This window comes from Eumetopias jubatus, unplaced genomic scaffold (genome assembly GCF_037043125.1).
Source record: "Eumetopias jubatus isolate StellerSeaLion01/CBP00866 unplaced genomic scaffold, mEumJub1_p1.0 scaffold_6, whole genome shotgun sequence".
In the NCBI taxonomy this organism is placed as follows: domain Eukaryota; kingdom Metazoa; phylum Chordata; class Mammalia; order Carnivora; family Otariidae; genus Eumetopias; species Eumetopias jubatus.
Genome location: NW_028274812.1, coordinates 75,159,220 through 75,181,998, shown reverse-complemented (window position 1 = coordinate 75,181,998; position 22,779 = coordinate 75,159,220). Strand labels below are relative to the sequence as shown.

The following is a 22,779-nucleotide window of genomic DNA, read 5'->3' as shown; positions in this document are numbered from 1 at the left end:
GCTCCTTAACACCGCCAGCTATTCTTTGAACATTGATGTGAAGACCCTGGAGTCTTTAAAAAAGATGAAGATAGGGCGCCTGGGTGGCTCAGTTGGTTAAGTGACTGCCTTTGGCTCAGGTCATGATTCTGGAGTCCCGGAATCGAGTCCCGCATCGGGCTCCCTGCTCAGCGGGGAGTCTGCTTCTCCCTCTGACCCTCCCCCCTCTCATGTGTGCTCTCTCTCTCTCATTCTCTCTCTCTCTTTCAAATAAATAAATAAATCTTTAAAAAAAATAAAAAAGATGAAGATAACCAACATTTACTTCTTCAGCATTTTCCCATCCATCCTTCCCTCAGAATGTGAATTCACACCATTACAAGCTTCAAGGCTCTGAAATAAATGGTGGCCAAACTGAAAGACAATTAATTATGGTATATACATGAAAAATTTCCACCTCTATCTCAAGGCTTACATATTATCTTACATATTATAGTAATAAAGTAAACTGCCCTCAGTCTAATGCCTTCTTGATTTGTAACCAGCTACCTCCTGGTCCCAACTCTCAAAAGGAGCTTGGCCAGCCTCTAACACCTCTCTTCTCTAGTTGGCACCAGTATGTTTCCTTTCTTAAGGCTCTAAGGATAAGCCTTGGTCTAGTCCCCCATCTTGTGGGGAATATTTTTACTTTATTTTTTTTGGTTTGCTACCTGATATTTTAAAACTTTTATTTTGAAATATTTTTAAATTTAGGGAAAAGTTGCAAGAAAAGTACAGAGCATGCCCATATGCACCTCAACCAGCTTCTCCTAATATTAACATCTTACATAACCACACAGTAATTACCAAAACCAGGAAATTAATATTTGTATAATATTATTGAGTAAACTACAGATCTTATTCAAATTTCACCAGTTTTTCCACTATCATTTTTCATTTGTTATATTTACATCCCTAATTAATTTGGGGTTTGTTGTTATATATGGTGTGATATGTGGATCTAATTTTATCTTTTTCCAAAAAGCTACCCAACTGTTCACATCAGTATTATTCACAATAGTCAAAAAATAAAGACAACCAAATATCCAATAACTGATGAATGGATAAATAAAATGTGATATAGCCAATGGAATATTATTCAGCAATAAAGAAGACTGAAGCACTGATACATGCTATGACATAGAAAAACCATGAAAACTATGCTCACTGAAAGAAGCCGATCACAAAAGACTACCCTGTCATCATTTTTTAAAAACTCTGTAATTTCAATTTATGTGTCCCCTTCCACCCAAGAGTTGTTTAATAAGAGAATTTATTAATATCTAGGTATAAAGGCTTTCCTCTTTTTTGTTTTTATCGGTAAACAATGGCTTTTAGCATTAAAAAGTGTCCTTTGTCAGGTTTAATGCTCTGTGGCTTAAATTCTATTACACACACACACACACACACACACACACACACACACACACAATGGAATATAATGCAACCATAAAAAATATGAAATCTTGCCATTTGCAACGACGTGGATGGAATTAGAGGGTATTATGCTAAGCAAAGTAAGTCAATCAGAGAAAGACAATTATCATATGATCTCATTGATACATGGAATTTAAGAAACAAGGCAGAGGATCATAGGGGAAGAGTGGAAAAAATGAAACATGATGAAACCAGAGAGGGAGACAAACCATAAGAGACTCTTAATTCAGGAAACAAACTGAGGGTTGCTGGAGGGTGGGGGTGCAGGGATGGGGTAACTGGGTGATGGACACTGGGGAAGGTATGTGTTGTATTGAGCACTGGGTTATTATATAAGACTGATGAATCACAGCTCTGTACCTCTGAAATAAATACATTATATGTTAATTAAATGAATTTAAATTAAAAAATAATAAATGCTGCCCCCACTACTGTCTTCATTTTAGATTTTTAAGTTTCATGCTAGTCTAAATATTTTGTCTTTGCAAATTATTTGATCTTTTGACTGACAGCACTTGAGTATTTTATCTTTATCCCTGAAATCTAAGAGATTTAGTCTGATATGTTTCAGATTTGGTCAGTCTACATTAATTTTCCCAACTACCCAGTGAATTCTCTCATTGTGTAGATTCAGGTCTTTTTCTATTTCTATAATTTATTTTTATAGTTTTAAATATTAGCTGTGTATCACTGTTTTGTTTCCGGAACTCTGAAAAATTTTTTTAAATGACTTCTTTGCTTATCTTTCATTCCCATTTCTCTTAGACCTGAAGGGTGGCAGAATAAGGCACTCTAAAATATGTCACTTTAATATAAAAATTATTTTGAGTTAAAGCCCTTGAAAAACAGCAAATCAAGGAAAAACACATTGACCTTCCTTCTTTTTCTTAAAAGCAGGATATGAAATTCCCAGGTGAAAGATGTCCTCCCTAAACCAGAAGGAAAGTAATATTTTTATGAAGGACCAGAAGCTGAGACAAAAAAATTTTTGTGCAAACAGACCTTGTTAAAATAATTCTTAGCTTCCTTTAGCCTCTTCACATAGTTTTTCCCAATTGCTTTTCTGTTCAACCAGCTATAAAAGAATGTGGGTTTGGTCATTTCTTTGGGTCTTTATTCCTTATGAGGACTTCCATGTCATGCAAAACTTATATAAATTTGTATGCCTTTCTCCTGTTAATCTGTCTTATGTCAGTTTCTCAAAGCCAGCCAAAAAAAACCTAAGAGGGCAGAGGTAAAAATCTGCCTCTCCTTCAGACCCTTATTTTCTTCTTTATGTCATTTTCATGTCTATCTTCAAACCCCTTATTAAATTTTCATTAGAGTCTATTTTCAATTGGGCACTTTTAAATTTATGCTTCATTTCTGAGACCATTTTGTCTTCTTTCCATTTCCTGAGTTCAATCAACTCCTTTTTTATTTATCCTGGTTTTTGTCCATTTTGCATTTCTGACTCAGAGTTGTTTTTCATATCCTCAAATGCTTGATGTCCTTAATTCTGTCTGGAGTGTGAATTTACACTCTTCTTTTGCTTCAGTTCATTTTGCAGGGAAGGATTTTCCTGAATTGGTGGTTGTGATTTTGTGTCTTCTGATTTTCTGCAAAATTTCTCTACTGACTTTCTTTTTCTCATTTTTATGATATTGGAGTGGTTTTTTTTTAAATCCCTATTTTGAAAGGAGCTCTTTTCTGTCAGCCTAGCAAAAGCCCAGGTACTTTAATGAGTTTTTCTGTCAATGGGTTTGTTTTGGTGGTAGGAAAACAGCTGCAAGTCCTGATTATACGATTCTCTTTGTCTTAGAGAACCCTAAATCCACCCCCACCTTCAACCCGCTTTTCTTTTTTCCTTCATGTAATCACTAAAAAGCACTTTTTTTTTTTTTTTTGCCTTTCCCCCCCCCCGCTCCTCCAGAAGAAAGACTGCTCCAGTAACTAATGCTTACCCTTTTAAACTGTGCCTGTCTTTTAAAATGTTATACCTGGTCCTATATGTCACCTGACCCTTTAAATCACATGTACTTTAAAATCTCTTCTCTACACTCCAAGCTCTTATCTGCTTGGACATTTTTCCAGCATTTTAAAATTTAGGATGGGTTTAACTTTTCTAGTGGCCATTCAAAATCACCCTTAGGCACTTTTGCTAGCGTCTCTCTTTGTCTTCCTTGGAGTTTTTTTTTTTTTTTTTCTGCTTTTGCTCACAAAAAGCCTTATGGCAGAGTGGAGGTGGAAAGGAAGTATAAGGAAATGGACATCAGAACTTGTTTTTTTTTTTTTTTCTATTTACTCACAGTTATTTTGCACTTTTGGCATTGTCTGTCTCCAAGTATGAGTGGAGAGCTTTCATAATTGGGAAATTGTTTCATATTGTTTTCAGTTTTTGAGGCTGATTATTACATAGCTACCATTGTTTTCTGCTATCTGGAAAATGTACAGAACATTTTTTGACACTCCAGAGGATGGGGAAAGAGCAGGATGCAAATTTTTCAATTTAAAAAAAAAATGACCAGTTTAAGAAAAGCAGGGCTCCAGCTGACTGTTGCCAAGAATGTAGCAATATGAAAAGAAAACGTTTAATTTTGTGTATCCAGCATCAAACTCAGTCTGTGACTTCTCTCACTGACTCTCAACAACTGCCAAGGCACAGTTTTTGTTTCTGTTTTTGTTTTGGGGGGGAGGGAGGGAAGGATGCAAACAAAGTGGTTTATAAAACTGAAAGAAAGCATCATATCCACAGTGAGACTCTCCAAGCCCTCGACATTATGAAATGAAAGTAGTAATTAACTACAGAAGTAATATAAGAAACCCTTATATATCCAGAGCAAGTTTAGTTTAAATGGATTTTTAAAAGCACCTAAACGCTAACTAGCAAGGTACATTGTAGACACTATTACTGGGTTAAAAAAGAAACAACAGAGTCAAGAAAAACTGAAAATACAAATGGCTGAGCTAGCGCTACTGTCATTAAACACAATTTCCTTTCCATTTCACAGAACTCTAAAAGTAAAAACAAAGCCACAATCCATTTGCTTCTAGAAACTACTCTGCAATTTGTGCCCTGAACTGCTGACAACATTTAGCAGACAACTAAAAATCTGGGGTGTGTACTTCTATCATGACCTAACATATTTCATTTCCTCCCCATGCCACCCACCCGTCCTCAACAAATTTGACTTCAAAGATAGAGAGTAGTGGTAAAATGTGCTACCAAATACATTAATTATCAAAATGGCCAGATCTTGCCTTTATTCTTTACAAAGTGCTTTCAGACAGGAAGGGTAGTTATTCTCCTACCACAGATATGAAAACCAGGGTTAAGTCATAGAAAGCCAAGGATGACACTAAAATTCTAAAACACACGAGAAATGGACCCTACATTAGCCACAAAATTAACAACTAGAAGATTAAGCAGCTGCAGACAAAATTAGAAAAACAGAACAAATGAAAAAGACTTTAAGAGCATGCTGATTTCAAATTCTGAGAAAGATTTTTGAAACTTGGTGTCTTGGAAATAAAAAATATATATCCATTGAAAGAAAACTCAATAATGGGGATAAACACCAGAATGAGTGAACTGGAAAACCCAATACTGAGGGATTTATCTTGAATTCATATATATATATATATATATATATATATATATATATATGAAAAAACATTTAATAGACAAAGGAGAATAGCTTGAAAGACTCCAATATATGCCTCATAGGAGGTAAAAAGAAGGAAATGGGAGGGGAGGGATAATGGAAATTTACTATACAACTATTAACAACTTTCTAGAACTAATTAAAGACAGGAGTCCTCAGATGAAGTGGTCTCAGAGTATTAAGTAGAAAAATTTTTTTTAAAATCCACACCTGGACATCACTATCAAACTACAGCACATCAAGCACAAAGATAAACTCTTACAGACTGGTAGGGAAAAAAGGATGGATTATCTTCAGAGGAATAGCAAATAATTTTACAAAAGCTGTCTTACCAACAGAAATAGATGGCAGAAAGCAATGAGTGATAGATCTTCAAATTGAAAAGAGGTACAGAACTCTGTACCTAGCTTAGTCATCAGTCAAGACTGTGAACAAAATAAAGACATTTTAGACATAGAAAGACTAAGAAAGTATGCTATTCATAGGCTGTCAGTGGAAGGAATACTAAAGGATATGGGATGCAAGAGAAAAACAAAAAGCATAACAACTGATAGTATGGAATGAACATTAAAATACTTAAAATTAATAACTAATTTATTTGTTTTTAAGTGAAACAAACAAAAACAGTAGACAATAATGGGGAAATGTGGGGTGAGGGGAATAATGTGCTTAAAAGAGAGTTAAGGAACATGTTGGGGAAGACACAGAGTAGGAGGATCCTGAGCTCACCTCGTGCCACAGATATACCAAGACAAGTACATCCATTACAATTAACTCTGAAAACGAAGACTGGCAGAAAAGACCTTCCACACCTAGTCACAGAGGGAAGGCCACAGAGAAAAAGGGTATGAGGGGCAGACACACAGTTGGGAACCAAACCCCTCGATGACTACCCAAAATCTGAAGGGCATCATAAACAGAGAAGTGGGGATCAGACCCACACTGGGCACCCCCACCCTGGGGATCTGCACTGGGAAGATGAATCCCCATAATATCTGACTTTGAAAATTAGTGGGGCTTAACTCCAGGAGAGCTAGCGGGTGTCATGAAATTGAGTCTCCACCCTTAGAGAACTCATGTTAAATAACTCGGCCTGAGACACAGCAGAGAAGCAGCAGTCTGAAAAGTGCCTAGGGTATAGGTGAATGAGATTTACAGACTAATCTTACATCCATGCAGGAGGGGCAGCAATCTATAGGAGACTTCTCTAGGCACGTGCCATTTCTCTTGCTCTCCCCCAGCCTACATAGCCAGATATGTGCAGAAACCAGTTCTAACACTCTCCATCTACCTTGCAAGCACCAAATGCCCTACCTGGCATTCCCTAGCAGATCCACCTCCAAAGTGACCTGTGCCCTGGGAAGGCAGGGGAGGTAACCTCACACAGCAGGATGCCCACAGTTCCAGCAGCTGGGTAGGCCTCTCAGCTTCCTGTGCAGGGAGTAAGCCCTGCCTTCTGTGCACCTGCAGCTGTGGCAGAGAGGCTAACTGCAGATAGCCAGGCTGAGTACTGTCCCCACCTACCAATGAGCCCTTGCTGTCACAGCCAGTCCTCTCAACAGTGTAGGGAGTAAACCTTGCCTAGTGTGCCCATAGCAGGCAAGTCAGTTTATTGCAGCCTGCAGGGCTGAAGGCAACTGCAGCTCCACCACAACAGGAGGGCAGACACAGCCCACAAAGAGAATACCCCTGGAGCACCTGGTTCTGGTGACCAGGGGGGATTTCACTAAAGGGTACCAGAGGATCTCTTCTATACAAGGACACTACTTTCAAAACCAGGAGATGTAGCTTACTCACCTAATATACAGAAATAAATGCAGAGTTGGACAAAATACGGAGACAGAGGAATATGTCCCAAATGAAAGAACAAGACAAAAATCACAGAAAAAGAGCTAAATGAAATGGAGATAAACAATATGCCTGATAAAGAGTTCAAAGTAGTGGTCATAAAAATACTCACTGGACTTGGGAAAAGAATGGATGAACTCAGTGAGAACATCAACAAAGAGATAAAAAATATAAAAAAGAAACAGAGCTGAAGAATACAATACCTGAAATGAAAAATGCTCTAGAGGGAATCAACAGCAGACTGCAGGATGCAGAAGAATGAATCAATGATCCAGAAGACAGGGTAATGGAAAGCAACCAAGCTGCACAGTAAAAAGAAAAAATAATAAAAATTGAGAAGAGGTTAGGGGACCTCCGTGATGTCATCAAGCATTAATACCATTCACAATATAAAGAAGCATGACCAAAGTCCAAAGTTAGAAGAAGGAAGGAAATAATAAAGATCAGAATGGAAATAAATGTAATAGAGATGAAAATAACAATAGAAAAAAAGAACAATGAAAACAAAAGCTGATTCTTTGAAAAGATAAACAAAATTGATAAACCTTTACTAGACTCATCAAGAAAAAATGAGAGAACTCAAATAAATAAAATCAGAAATAAAGGGATAGAAATAACAATTGAAACCACAAAAATACAAAGAATTACAAGAGAATACAATGAAAAATTATATGCCAAGAACCTTAACAACCTAGAAGAAATGTATAAATCTAGAAACATACAACCTTCGAAAACTGAACCAAGAAGAAATAGGAAATGTGAATACACAAATTACTAACACCAATTGAATTGGTAATAAAAAAACTCCCCCCAAACAAAGGTCTAGGACAGATAGTTTCATAGGTGAATTCTACCAAAAATTTGAATAAGAATTAATATTTATTCTCAAATTATTCCAAAAACTAGAAGAGGGAGGATAATTTTCAAATTCATTCCACAAGGCTAGCACTACACTGATACCAAAACCAGACAATGACACTACAGAAAAAGAGAACTACAGGCCAATATCCCTGATGAACATAGATGCAAAAACTCTCAACAAAATATAAGCAAACCAAATTCAACATACATTAAAAGGATCATTCACCCAACCAAGTGGGATTTATTCCAGGGATGCAAGCGTGGTTCAATATTCATAAATCAATGTGATACATCACATTAACAAGAAGAAGGATAAAAAAAATCATACAATTATCTCAATAGATGCAGAAAAGCATCTGACAAAATACAACATTCATTCATGATAAAAACTCTCAAAAAAGTAGTCTTAAAGGGAACATACTTCAACATAAGAAAAGGCCATATATGAAAAACCCACAGCTAACAACATACCCAATGGGGAAAAGCTGAAAGCTTTCTCTAAAATCAGGAACAAGACAAGGATGTTGTCCCTTTTATTCAACATAGTGCTGGAAGTCCCAGCCAGAGCAATCGGATAAGGAAAAAAAAAAAAAAGGCATCCATATTGGTAAGGAAGAAGTAAACTTTTACCATTTGTAGGAGACATGATACTATAACAGAGAAAACTCTAAATACTTTACCAAAAAACTACTAGAGCTAATACATGAATTCAATAAAGTCACAGGATGCAAAATCAATGTGCAGAAATCTGTTGCATTTCTATACATTAATAATGAAGTAGAAGGAGAAATTAAGAAAACAATCCCATTTTCAACTGCACCAAAAAGATTAAAATACCCAGGAATAAATTTAACAAGGAAGGTGAAATCCCTATTCTCTGAAAACTAGAAGGCAATATGAAAAAAAAAAACGTGAAAATGGCACAAATGGAAAGATATCCCATGCTTATGGATTGGAAGGATTAATATTGTTAAAATGTCCATACTACCCAAACCAATCTAAAGATTAAATGCAAACCCTATCAAAATACCCAGAGCATTTTTCACAGAACTAAAACAAATAACCTAAAATTTGTATGGAATCACAGAAGACCTCAAATAGCCAAAGTAATCTTAGCAATCTTGAGAAAGAATAAAGCTGGAGGTGTCACACTCCCAGATCTCAAGATACACTACAAAGCTATAACAATCAAAACAGTATGGTACTGGCACCAAAACAGACTCACAGAAATAGGATAGAAAGCCCAGAAATAAACCCAAGCATAAATGGTCAATTAACCTACAACAAAGCAGGCAAAAATATACAGTGAAGAAAACAGTCTTTTCAATAAATGGAGTAGGAAAAAGTGGACATTTTTGCTACATGCAAAAGAATGAAACTGGAATACTTATCTTATGACTTTTAAAAAATAAATTCAAAATGTATTAAAGACCTAAATGTGAGACCTGAAACTATAAAACTCCTAAAAGAACACGTAGACAGTAATCTCTTGGACATACTCTCAGCAGTATATTTATGGATTTATCTCCCCAGGCAAGAGAAACAAAAGTGAAAATAAACTACTGGGACTACATCAATATCAAAGGCTTTTGCACAGCAAACAAAACAGCCAACAAGATAAAAAGGCAACCCACTGAATGGGAGAAGGTATTTGCAAATATATATCCAATAAGGAGTTAATATCCATAATATATAAAAACTTACAGAACTCAAAAAACCAAACAATCCATTAAGAAAAAAGTGTGCAAAGGATCTGAATAGACATTTTTCCAAAGACATACAGATGGCCAAGAGACATATGAAAAGATGTTCAATATCACTAATCATCAGAAAAATACAAATCAAAACCATAGGGACACATTACCTCACACCAGTCCAGAACAGCTAGTATCAAAAAGACAAGAAATAACAAGTATTGGCAAGGATATAGAGAAAAGGGAACCCTCCTGCACTATCAGTGGGAACGTAAATTGGTGCAACCACTATGAAAATCGGTATGAAGTTTCTTCAAAAAATTAAAACTAGAAATGCCATATGATCCAGTAATTCTACTACTAGGTATTTACTGAAAGAAGACAAAAACACTAATAAGAAAAGATATACGCACCCCTATATTTATTGTAATATTATTTACAATAGCCAAGATGTGAAATCAGCCCAAGTGACCAATAGATGAATGGATAAAGGGGCTGTGGTTTATACATACAATGTGATATTACTCAGCCATCAAAAAGAATGAGGTTTTACCATTTGCAATGACATAGATGGAAGAGAGGGGATTATTTTAAGTGAAATAAGTCAGACAGAGAAAGACAAATACTGTATGATTTCACTTATATTTGGAATCCAAAAAACCAAAACAAATGAACAAACACACACAAAACAGACTTTTAAAAGTCACAGAACAAACTGGTAGTTGCCAGAGGGGAGATGGTTGCTGGGGGGAATGGGTGAAATACGTGAAGGTGATTAAGAGGAACAAACTTCCAGTTATAAAATAAATAAGTTACAGGGATGAAAAGTACAGCATAAGGAACATAGTCAATAATATTGTAATAACCTTGTATGGTGCCTACACTTAATTGTAATGAGCACTGAGTACTGTATAGAATTACTGAATCACTACATCGTATACCTGCAGCTAACATAATAACACTGTATGTCAACTATACGTCAATAATAAAAAAATAGATAAAATATTGATAAAATTCTTGCCTGTTTGAAAAAGGTAAAGATATTGAACAATTTTGCTTTTGCTAGAAAACTTTCTATTCTATGTATTTTTAAATTTTAAGAGCAACCACTACAAAAAAAAATCTGCACACTATTGCTTCCAAGAAAGCAGAGAATTTTTTTTAAAAGGATGAAAAAAATCAAGATAACAGAGAATAAGAAATAAGAAAAAAGTAAGAAAAGTATGACAACCAAAAAAATGCATACTCCTCTCATCACACTCACATATACAAAGATGATATACATCATTCCCACTATATTAGAGATTACAATCATGTAGGCAGATTTAACACATCTATTTAAAATAAAAATATCAAGAACCATGTCTTCTGTTTGCAGTGCTCTGATTTCTGCTAAAAATATTAGTATATTAGCAAGACTTTCTGAAAAGCAGCTGATAGTTCAAATGGACAATGTCTCAAATGTTTATTTTCCTTTACAAATGATACTCAAGCTGAAGTTAAATGAGAAGAAAACAATAATTTAAGACCAGAAAGAAGAGAATCAGAAAAATTGCAAGTACGGACAAATGCAGTTGTTTATAAAGAACTATGTATGTACAGTTCTAAAGAGACAAGAAAAGGCACCAGCACCTAAACATTGCTCAGCTCTTTTTTTTTTTTTTTTTTTTTTTTTAGAGGGACAGAGGAAGAGGGAGAGAGAGAATCAAAGCAGGCTCCATGCCCAGCCTGGAGCCCAACATGGGCCTCGATCACACAAACCTGAGATCATGACCTAAGCTGAAATCAAGAGTCGGACGTTTAACCAACTGAGCCACCCAGGTGGCCCTCAGCTAATTCTTTACTCCAGTTTAGTTTGTGTTCCTTTATTATAGCTTCGGAAATGCACTCTTTTTTATGCTACAGATTAATCCGACTGCCCTATATTGTGGAAAGCCAACTGCAGATATTAACTGCATGAAGCCCCAGCTGAAGCTACAGACCTACCTTCCCTGCCATTCCAACATAGTCAGTCCTCTGCAACCAACATTCCCAGCTTCTAACCTAGTAAGAAGCAACAGGTTGGTCTTTATCGTTAAAAGGATTCGAGCCTTAGATTAGATGCCAGCCTTCCTTCTTCAGGTGAACTTAATTCATAAGCTTTCACAGTACTGTGAATCCTTTAACTACTGACACTTCACATCAGTGGATTTCTGAGAAACCTGAGATCTAGGCAGGTGAATGACATGTACCCCGTCACACCGATGCAGGTGAAGCAGCTCAGAACCCAAACCCATCTCTCACCTCCATGCCAGGGCTTTTCCCCACTGTGTCACTTATTAGGTCTAGAAAGGCAAGGACAGAAAGGCATTTCGTTTCTCACGGTCCCTTTGGCTTGGTTCCCCAACACCTTTCCTGTTCTACATCTCTTCGCTTTGCTGAAGCTATTAGTCATTGGCGGGCTCATGAGAGGTTCTCAGTGGAGGCTCAGAACAGTGACACCTTCCAATCCATCATTCCCTTGAAGGTTGGCATCATTCCCAGGCTGTTGTTTCCCCTCCAGCCAGCAAAGCTCCTGTGAACAACAGAGTGGCTTCCTCCATGGGAGGAGCAAGTACAGTCATTTCAATTGTGATGCTATTTTATTTCTAAAAGCAGACATGTACTGCATGGAGCACTGGGTGTTAGACGCAAACAATGAATCATGGAACACTACATCAAAAACTAATGGGGTACTGTATGGTGACTAACATAATATAATAAAATTAAATTAAAAAATAATAAAAGCAGACATATATCTTTAGCCACCTTTTTAAGGAAGCAAGACCTGCCACCAGGAAGCCACCTGACTGAACCACAGCTGTGCTAAATGTGTGAGAAAGAACCAAGTCCTCTCCTTAATAGCTCCAGGCAAGGGGAAAAGTTCACATGTTAGACAACTTTCTTGGAATAACCATATTTGCAAATAAACGCAAATACAAAAGCAGTGGAAAATCCTTAAGTCACAAATGTTTCAGTGTGGACCAGGATCCACAGTCGGACAGAGGAGGTGAACCCGAAAGCAGAAAAAGACTGAGGGAGGGCGGAAGGGCTGTCCAGAGCATATCCCAGCTTTCTTCCCTTCCTTTTCTCCGACAGACAGCCCATCTGCCGGGGGTCCTCCCATGAAGCAATGACCTGGGTCTCTCAGGCAGGAAGAGCCGAAGCCCAGACAGCACTCCAGTCTCATCATTCCTGACCCTTCTTTGGGGCGGTTAGTAAGGTCCTGTGACATGGACTCCATTCTCTTGGAGAGAAAAAAAGAAACTACATAATGTGGCTTTATCTATGCTTTTATTCAGTTAAACACTTTCAAGACATTCAGGAGAAACCTAGTCCCTTTAAGGAATAAAGTTATATTATTCAGCCTTGGTGAATAAATTAGGAACAGCTGGGAACAGACAAAATGACTCTGTGTGCATCTACTTTAAAAGGAACATTATAATCTAATCCAATCTCCTTAATGTACAGATAAAGGAACTGGGACCCATACAGGTTACCTAACTAGACCAGTGTCACAAGTCCAGTTGGTGGCAGATCTAAGACCACACGACACCTTGAGTGTCCTACCTCAGGGAGCATGATTGTCCTACCAGACCAGACTTGCCGTGAGAGGGAGAGAGGGCTCCAGATGTTGTACATCCCCCAGGGAAGGAAGAAACTCAGGCTGGGAGACACTGGGATGCTAGGTGTTCATCTTGAATGGCAGCAAGATGACTTACAGAGGTAACCAACACCTTGATTCTACAAAGCACCTGAGTGTAAAAGGGAGAGGTCATGGTAGAAGGAAAAAAAAGGAAAGAAAAAATACAAGCTTCATGACACTGATTCACTTTACTTCAATAGTCAGGGATTGTGTTAAGTGCAGATTAATAATAAAAAGTGAAGACAAGAGGAAAATAACCTATTTGAGCTAGTGACCAGGTTTTCATCATAATTAAAAGATTTTTCCCTTAACATTTACTGGGAGTATATATTCTATTATCATGTAAGTGTTTTTTACCTTGGTTCTGGAAAACCTTTATTAGAAACACTTTGGATGTTTGTTAGAATGCAGATTCCTGGGCTCTCCTCCAGGGTTACTGACTCAGAAACCTGAATTTCAAACAAACCTCCCATAGATACCGACAAATAAGAATCAAAACCAGCCATAATGCCATCACCACAGAATTAGACAGACTCTTTTTGTTTTCAGCCTTCCCCACACCCATTTCAGAGTTAGAGGTACAGAGACAGGGAGTGCCCTCAAATCACAAAGGTTACTTAGGGCCTGCCAGGCCTTGCCATCAGGCCTTCTCTCCCCACCATGTCAGGAAGGACAGATGGACTGAACTGGGCTGGTAGTAGTTGGTTTAATTTTAAGATTCTATCTTTGTAGGCTAGAAGTGCAAATATGTACCATTTTGTTAATGAAAACCATACCACATTTTCTGCCATGAGTATGCATTTCCTTTAAAGTTGGGGGGGGGGCTGGTAAATGTGTTAAAAACAAGCAAAACAAGAGATAATATGATTAACTTTTTGGGGCAAATCGTTTAATTCCTGCTTTTCTCCGTAAGGCCAAAGGCAGAGCACCCCCAGCCTATTCAAGCTCCCCAAACCCAAGTCTAGCAGCTCCTCACAGTATACACCAGTGCCACAGACGGCCTAGGAACTAGCCTGCTCTGCCTACAACCCTAACTCCTTGGTAGGGACAGAAATTCCTGAGGAGCGTGCACGTGGCAGAGAACTTGGGCAGGGCGAGTGGCCTCTGGCTGGCTTTCTGCCTGGCCCCATCCTCCAAACACTCTCTAGAGTGGGGCAGCATGGTAGTCAGGTAGGAAAGGAGGCAGCGGAAGGCAGAAGCCACACGAGAGAACTGTATTAAGCTAAGGATACCTGCTCATTTTCCCAAACCAAGAATGCCCTGCAGGGCAACAAGGGATGGAGAAGGCAACATCCTTTTCACACCCAAACTGCTGAGGCAATTCTCAGAAATCTGTTTTGAGAGATTGAAAATAGAGCAGTAATCACTACCTTGGAGACTGGATTCCCTAAATATAATGAGTAGCACTCAACTCCTGATTATCTCTGTCCACTGAGGACAAAGGAATTAGCAGGAAAGAAAGAAGGCTGACACTTCTCAGGACTTGAGGGTGCCAACACTACTCCCTTTACAACGAGAGCTGAGCACAAATTCTAGCAAGTGCCTGCCCATCTTCATGAAGGTCTATCCACCTCCTGTTATGTCTGCAGCAATAGGACCCTGGACATCTGCAATGGCTTACAGCCTCCTATCTTATCTATGCTCACCTAATAATAGGACCTTTATATAAAAGTACCCCCAAGGCCCTTTAGCAGTCTCCAGGAAGACTGTCATCATGCCAGAAGATGAAGCAAAGGAAAGAGCAGAATACTGTCAGTATCTCATTCCCAGCATTTCCAATGAGCCCAGTTTTATACTAAAATATATTTGTATTGGTGTATGTACATTGGCACATGCATTTTCGAAGCACACACAAAAAACACTAACAAGAATTACCCTACAATGCCATTATTGGTTATTCCCAGAGATTTCAATTTTTTTTACATTTTTCTGTATTTTCCAATTTTTACATGAAAGTGATCTTTTCATAATCAATTTGTAAAATGTTACTTTAAAAGGTAATAATGGCTGTTATTTACGCAGAGATGAACATGGCACACAAGAGACAGATAAGGCCATTTGTGTTGTGTGGTGTCTGAAAAGTAGATGAAAAAAATGGTGTAGACTTAGAAACCTCACTTTCTCTTCTCTGTAGCCCTTTGTTGCTACTCGTCTGTAAAGTTCTCAGGCCTCTGCCTAACAATTTCTTGGAGCCCCTATAGATTATATATTTTTTTTAAAATGTTTTAAATTAGGGGCGCCTGGGTGGCTTAGTCGTTGCGTGTCTGCCTTCGGCTCAGGTCATGATCTCAGGGTCCTGGGATCGAGCCCCACATTGGCTCCCTGCTCAGTGGAGAGTCTGCTTCTGCTTCTCCCACTCCCCCTGCTTGTGTTCCCTCTCTCACTGTGTCTCTGTCAAATAAATAAATAAAATCTTTAAAAAAAAAGTTTTAAATTAAACCACAGCTTCCTTCAAACTGCTGTATCATCAAAACTTTTTACCTGAGATTCCAACAAATGGCCAAATGATTAAAACAAATTTTCATGTGTTATTTTCCTTCCCTCTTCTCTCATGACAGAGGTCTTAGCAGGCAGTGAAAAAGCAGATGGATGGGAGAATTACTTGTAGAATTATTAATTTCTGAACAATTGAGAACTTGAATATATAGTTTTTACATCATGGAAATGATGAAATTCAACTATCAGTGGATTTCTTAAAGTTAAAAATCAAACTACATACAAGTAACATAGATGAGAATCTTTTTCTCTACATAGTATACAGGTCCCTTACTCAAGATGCTTCATCTGCTTCATCCTTCCTCAGTGAACAGTGTATGATTTCAAATCTATCTAGAGCTGAGAAAATATCCCTGACCAACCCTAATTATCAGATGGTAATAGATAAGCTCTATAAAGCTTTTCTGTGTCTTCTTTTCTACATATTTTCACTATATAATTCAATCACACAGCATATACATGAAACTGTAACCTGATCAAACTCAACTTTTCTGCTAAGATCCATAATGCTTGAGAATGTTACTCACACGGCACCCACGTTTGAAGGTTGTGGTTCTCTAAAGGGTGATATTAATAAAAGAAAAACTGTTGCTGCCAGATGGTAAAAATAAGATAATACCAAACCCAGGACTGTGAAAAAGGACCATTTGCCATTTTCTTTGATAAAACGGTCATGGGATGGAATAAATAACAGACTCAGAATCAGAGGACCTAGGTAGGTATTAAAAAAAAAAAATAGCCCTGCATATTAGTAGTTACATGAACTTGTCTAGATTACTTACTTTCTGTACCTTTAGAATGGGGTTTGTTGTTGTGAGGATTTAAGAAAAAAGGATCATGTCTGTAAAAACATTTACAATTATTGTAGAACCTAGCTATCTACCTGGGGGAAACAAAGAAGCTTTAATTGGGGGGCTCTATGCCCTTAGAAATGCCACCCACACAGTTGGGAAGGCCAGGAGCAGCTGATGGAGCTGGAGTTAATGAGGTAAGGTGTAGGAAAGAACAAGAAAGATTTCCTCAGCTCAGGGCTCGAGGTGGTGGAACAACCATATCTCTCAGTTGAGTATAAGTTTCCAAGGAAGACTCTTATTGGGAATTCTCTGTGGAAGTCAAACCTTAAGTTAGGAGAGAGAGAGAGAGAGAGTTTAGCCAGATGGCTCCACCTATTAATACCACTTAGTTATTCCACGTTTAGAGTGGATGAGACCCAAATGCAGAAGAAATGGAAGCATGCACATACTGGGAAAATAATGCTTAGCTGGGGGCCTTGGGGCCTCTGGCCTGATTAAGTATACACCAAGAGTGCCAAAGGTAGGTCTTGTTTCTGGTAAGATGTTTGGATTTTGTTCTCATTGCAATAGGAAGGTCATGGAAGAGTCTTAAGCAGAGAGTGACATAAGTCCATCCTCCTTCTTGGGGTGCAACAACTACAGTATGTGCTTAGCAACGCATCGGTGATTCTGTTTGCTCATAGTTACACTACGGATATTAAGGTATGGTGACACGGAACATGTTAAAATTACAACAAATCCACCAAAAGATATCCCTATTGGCCTGAAAGAAATGTTACAATGTAATTTAAGAAGTTAGAATTTCATGTATGTTAATAGCTCTAATTAATACGATAAACCTTTCCTTTTGGGATTTGGCAGTGAGAACAGCTCAAGCAGGAGTGCCATCTGAATCCCTGGAAACCTAAAATAACATTTTTACAAAAAAAAGCCGCAGTGTTCACAGTCACTAACTTGGCCTGGAAAGTAAGAGAGTTGGAAATATAAAGATGGTATCTTTAACAAGTGTCATTCTACTATTTTACAGCTCTTTAAAAGATGTGCATTACAGTGAATTTCCAATTGAAAAAGTAAACCCCAAATATGGGCAAAATTAGCAGCCCCATTCCTTGTCATTGTAATACACGATTAAGTAGGTGTTACAAAGATGAAAAAGCAGAGCCATCTCTTTCTAATCCTGACAGACATCCTCCCCTTCTTCACTGATCCTTTATCTTGCAGTGAAGACCTGCATAAGGAAGTGATTCCTGGTATTCTCCTGATAAGAATGTTTCTCTCCAGAGGCAGCAGCAAGGACTACATTGCTTTAGCAGATACTGTTCATGAACTTGTGCCAAGTTTCTCCGAACCTTGGAAACTGGGAAAGTGCCTGTGCTCCTGATTAATAATATTCAGCAACCAGGCTGAAACCAGATGAAGTATAATCACTAGTAGGGAGGGAGAGTCAGTCACAGAGTTCCTGTGGTTGAGCTGCTATGAGAAGACATTAACACCACTAAGAGCACACAGGGCTTTCGTGCCCAGGTGCTGACATGAGCCTGAGCTGAGATCCGTCAAGGGATTAAGACCTCCTCTGTCTCAGGGACAATACAGAATGATTGTCAATTCCCCCACACCCAGTTTGAATTACTCTTCTACCTAATCTCTTTAAGGCTTGAGTTGAGGCTACTTTGTAATAAAATTATTCTCAGTTTATATCACACAATAATCATGGATGCTTATTCTATCTCCCTCATATGCTGCAACATCCTCCAAGTCAGAGTCATCTCTCTTGATCCCCATTCACCCATCATATAAACATTTCAAACAGTACATGAGAAAGTGACATAAATAGATCAGAGCGAGTGGGGCTGGGTGTCTTCCAGCCTTGTTCCCCAAAGATAACCACTATTAAGTTTCTTGTATCTCCCTCCATAAATGTTTGTGGGCATATACAAACTTTTATGTTATTCAATGTTCACTCCAATGAGCAAACCTTAAAAGAAATATGGATTGATATACAGAATTTTAAATCATTTCTGATTCAGGGTAGTATATAAATAATTTTAAGTTACTGCAAAATAAGGTGTGTGTGTGTGTATGTGTGTGTGTAGACATTCCAAGGTAGATACAACCTGCCTTCATCTACCACTCATACCCTCTCCACCTTCCAGGACTTCAGCAAGTATTGCATCTGGGTAGCAGGTGGAATTACCAGGGCACAAGCCTGGTGAGTCCAGCTCTGTCTCTAACACGGTGGGTATTCCCTGGCCAACTCACTCCACCTCTTTGAAATCTCAGTTTCCTCTCTTACAAAATGAGAAGGTATTTTCAGAAGTCCCTTTGAGAGTTCAGGATTGAAGCTGATAATCAAGTACTGATAAATAAAACAGGTACACCAAGGCCAAAGTATGAAATTGGTATCAGGAAGAAAATCAAACATAGTATCACGGCTTACCAGGAGAATATGGATGCAAATTAGACTGGAGCAGTTATTTAAAAAATATTTTTAATTGAGGTATAACTGACATATAACATTATATTAGTTCAGGTATACAACGATTTCACATTTATATACAGAGCAAAATGATCATCACAATAAGTCTAGTTAACATCCAGCACCATCCCAGTTACAAAAAAATTTTTCTCTTGTGATGAGAACTTTTACGATCTAATCTATTAGCAACTTTCAAATATGCAATATAGTATTATTAATTATAGTCACTATGCTGTACATTATATCTCCAGGACTTATTTTATAACTAGAACTTTGGACCTTTTGATCGCCTTTACCCATTTTGTGCTCTCCATAGAGAGAACTTGGGTTTCCTTGGTTTTGTGTTTTGGAATCCACATATAAATGAGATCATATGGTATTTGCCTTTCTCTGTCTTATTTCACTTAGCATCATCTCCTCTAGGTCCATCCATGTTGTCACAAACGGCAGGGTTTTATTCTTTTTTATGGTTGAATTGCATCTATATACCCCACAACTTCTTTATCCATTCATCCATAGTTGGACACTTAAGTTTGTTTCCATATCTTGGCTATTGTAAATGATGCTGCAATGAACATGGGGATGTACAGACCTTTTCAAGATAGTGTTTTCATTTTCTTTTTTTTTTTTTTTAAGATTTTATTTATTTATTTGACAGAGAGATAGAGAGCACAAGTAGGCAGAGTGGCAGGCAGAGGGAGAGGGAGAAGCAGGCTCTCTGCTGAGCAGGGAGCCGGACATGGGGCTCGATCCCAGGACCCTGGGATCATGACCTGAGCCGAAGGCAGCCGCTTAACCGACTGAGCCACCCAGGCGCCCCAAGTGTTTTCATTTTCTTTGGATAAACACTCAGCAGTGGAATTGCTGGTTCATATGGCAGTTCTGTTTTTAATTTTTTGGCCAAAAGGTTTGTTTTCCATGTGGCTGCACCAATATACATTCCCACCAACAGTGCACAAGGGTTCCCTTATGTTCTCCACATCCTCGCCATCACTGGTTCTTTCCTATATTTTTGATGACAGCCACCCTAACAGGTGTGAGATGATAGCTCACTGTGGTTTTGATCTGCATTTTTCTGATGACCAGTGATGTTGAGCATCTTTTCATGTACCTGTTGGCCATCTGTATGACTTAATTGGAAAAATGTCTGTTCAGATCTTTTGTTCATTTCTTAATTGAAGTGTGGTTTTTTTTTTGCTACTGAGTTTTCTTAATTTCTTTTTTTTTAAAAGAATATTTTATTTATTTATTTGACAGAGAAAGAGAAAAAGAGAGCACAAGAAGGGGGAACAGCAGAGGGAGAGGGAGAAACAGGCTCCCCACTGAGCAGAGAGCCCAATGCAGGACTTGATCCCAGGACCCTGGGATCATGACCTGAGCCGAAGGCAGACGCTTAACCAGCTGAGCCACCCAGGTGCCCCTTAATTTCTCTTTCTGGTATTTTGTTATTAGAATATAGAAACACAATAGATTTTTGTATATTGATTTTGTATCCTGAAACTTTCTTTCACTAGTTCTACCAGTTCTTTGGTGGAGTCTTTAGGGTTTTCTCTACGTAATATATCATCTGCAAAGAGTTTTACTTCCTTCACTTTCTAATTTAGATCCCCTCTTATTTCTTTCTCTTACCTAACTGCTTTGGCTAGGACTTCCAATACTATGTTGAATAAAAGTGGTGAGAGTGAGCATCCCTATCTTATTCCTGATTTTATCACTGAGTATGATGTTAGATATGGGCTTGTCATATTATGGCCTTTATTATGTTGAGGTATGTTCCCTCTATACCCACTCTGTTGAGAGGTTTTGTTTTTTTTTAATTATAAATGGATGTTGAATTTTGTCAAGTGTTTTTTCTAACTCTATTGAGATGATCATATAATTTTTATCCTTCATTTTGTTAATGTGGTTAATTACACTGATTGATTTGCAGATGTTGAACTATCCCTGCATCTCTGGAAAAAACACCACCTGGTCATGGTGCATGATCCTTTTAATGTATATTGAATTCAGTTTGCTAATATTTTCTTGAGGATTTTTGAATCTATGTTCATCGGGGATATTGGCCTATAATTTTCTTTTCTTTTCTTTTTTAAATATTTTATTTATTTATTTGACAGAGAGAGACACAGCGAGAGAGGGAACACAAGCAGGGAGAGTGGAAGAGGGAGAAGCAGGCTTCCCGCCGAGCAAGGAGCCCGATGCAGGGCTCGATCCCAGGACCCTAGGATCATGACCTGAGCGAAAGGCAGATGCTTAAGGACTGAGCCACCCAGGCGCCCCTATAATTTTCTTTTCTAGTGGCTTCTTGTCTGGCTTTGGTATCAGGGTAATGCTGGCATTGTAAAATGAGTTTGGAAGCATTCCCTTGCAGCAATTTTTAAAACAATTTCCTGAGCTATAATTCATAGGAAAATCCACATCTTGTTTTACCACAGAGGTATATCAAGCAATATACACTGATCCTGAAGTTATCTTAGGATACAGCCACAATCCTTCAAAAGTAGAGCCAACCCATGTTTACTTATTTCTCAGCAATGCATGTGACCTTCTCAACAGCCTCAGAGGGCTCATGAGTATTTTTCCATTGTCAAGAGTCATAGATAAGTTCAATGTTACATTCAGTAGCTATGGGTCATAACTTAAGCAACTAGTTAGCATCTTAATTCCCATTTGCCACCTCAGTGACAATTAGCTGCCTACCAGGGAGGAGGTTTTCCCGTTGGTCAGACCACATATGTTGTTCTATTCTGACCACGTCCTTTACCAGGAGCATAGATAAATATCCAGAGGAGTGTCAAAGTGATGAGGGAGGGACTTGGGAGAAAGGGAAAAAGTGCTGGAAGTGGGTAACACCATCTGTGTTAAACATCTATTTGGCAATCTGACTGCAAGCTAACAGTAGCAAAAGCTACTAATAATGGTTGAAAATCTGTTTTAGGGCAAAGCTAGGAAAGGGAAAGTGGCATTCACAGTGTCTTTGTCAGGTGTTTTTGCCATTTCTGTCAGACACAGGAGAGATGGAGGTTAAGAGAACAAATTCTGGAGTTAGAAAAGTACAGGTTCTGCCACTATTAGACTATTACCTAATCAATCTGAGCCTCTATTGTTTATTTATTTCAAAGAGACAGACAAGGCATTACATGCATTGTGCTTATTATTGTTATCATCCGGAAGTGCGGGTTCTGTGGGCTATCTCCTGTGAAATACAAGATCCTTAAAAAACAATTACAAGTAAAACTGAAAAATCATCCTCTGGTAAAGGAGCTGTACTTACCTGAAAGGAATTCACAGAGCGAAGGGATGGCGGCAGCATGGCATTATTCCTTGATAATATCAACAGAAGCTCCAAGCAGGTTGCAGAGGGCAGGGTTAGAGAGTGGATGCTGATATCACTTTCCCAAGCACTGGAAAGCCTGAAACACATTTATGTGTATAATTTCATAATTGTGGCTCAGTCGGTTCAGCGTCTGACTCTTGATTTCAGCTCAGGTCATGAGTTCAGGATTGTGAAATCCAGCTCAGTGATGGGCTCCAGGCCCAGCTGGAGCCCGCTAAAGATTCTTTCTCTCCCTATGTCTCTGCCCCTCCCCTACCCGCTCACACTTTCTCTCAAAAAAAAATTTTTTTTTTCATAAATGTGTCTGGTCATAATTAGTTCAAAAATCTGATGGAGAAGGAGAAGACTTTCAAGTGTGGAAGGGAAAAGCAATGCACAAAAAAATAGAAATAAAATGGTTACACTAAAAATTCAGAGTAAATATCCAAGACATCTTTATAGTGTTTTTGATATAAAACAGATCAGGCAATTTTTTCAGGTATTTCATACTCAAAGTTCACTACTCACATG

General features: G+C 38.2%; 1 protein-coding gene across 2 annotated transcripts in view; it reads right to left on the bottom strand.

The window, feature by feature from the left end:
• Window positions 1-22,779, bottom strand: part of UBE3D (ubiquitin protein ligase E3D) — a 154,217-nt gene that overhangs the window by 43,479 nt on the left and 87,959 nt on the right. The window contains exons 10-11 of one of the 2 annotated variants that reach the window (XM_088023922.1): window positions 22,207-22,345; window positions 7,173-7,249 (exon numbers count right to left, since the gene is read on the bottom strand). In XM_088023922.1, coding sequence (XP_087880048.1) covers window positions 7,211-7,249; window positions 22,207-22,345 — 178 coding nt within the window. In that variant the 3' untranslated portion in view covers window positions 7,173-7,210. Of the gene's footprint in view, window positions 1-7,172; window positions 7,250-22,206; window positions 22,346-22,779 lie in introns of those variants that run through there. The other variant, XM_088023923.1, reaches the window with a different exon arrangement.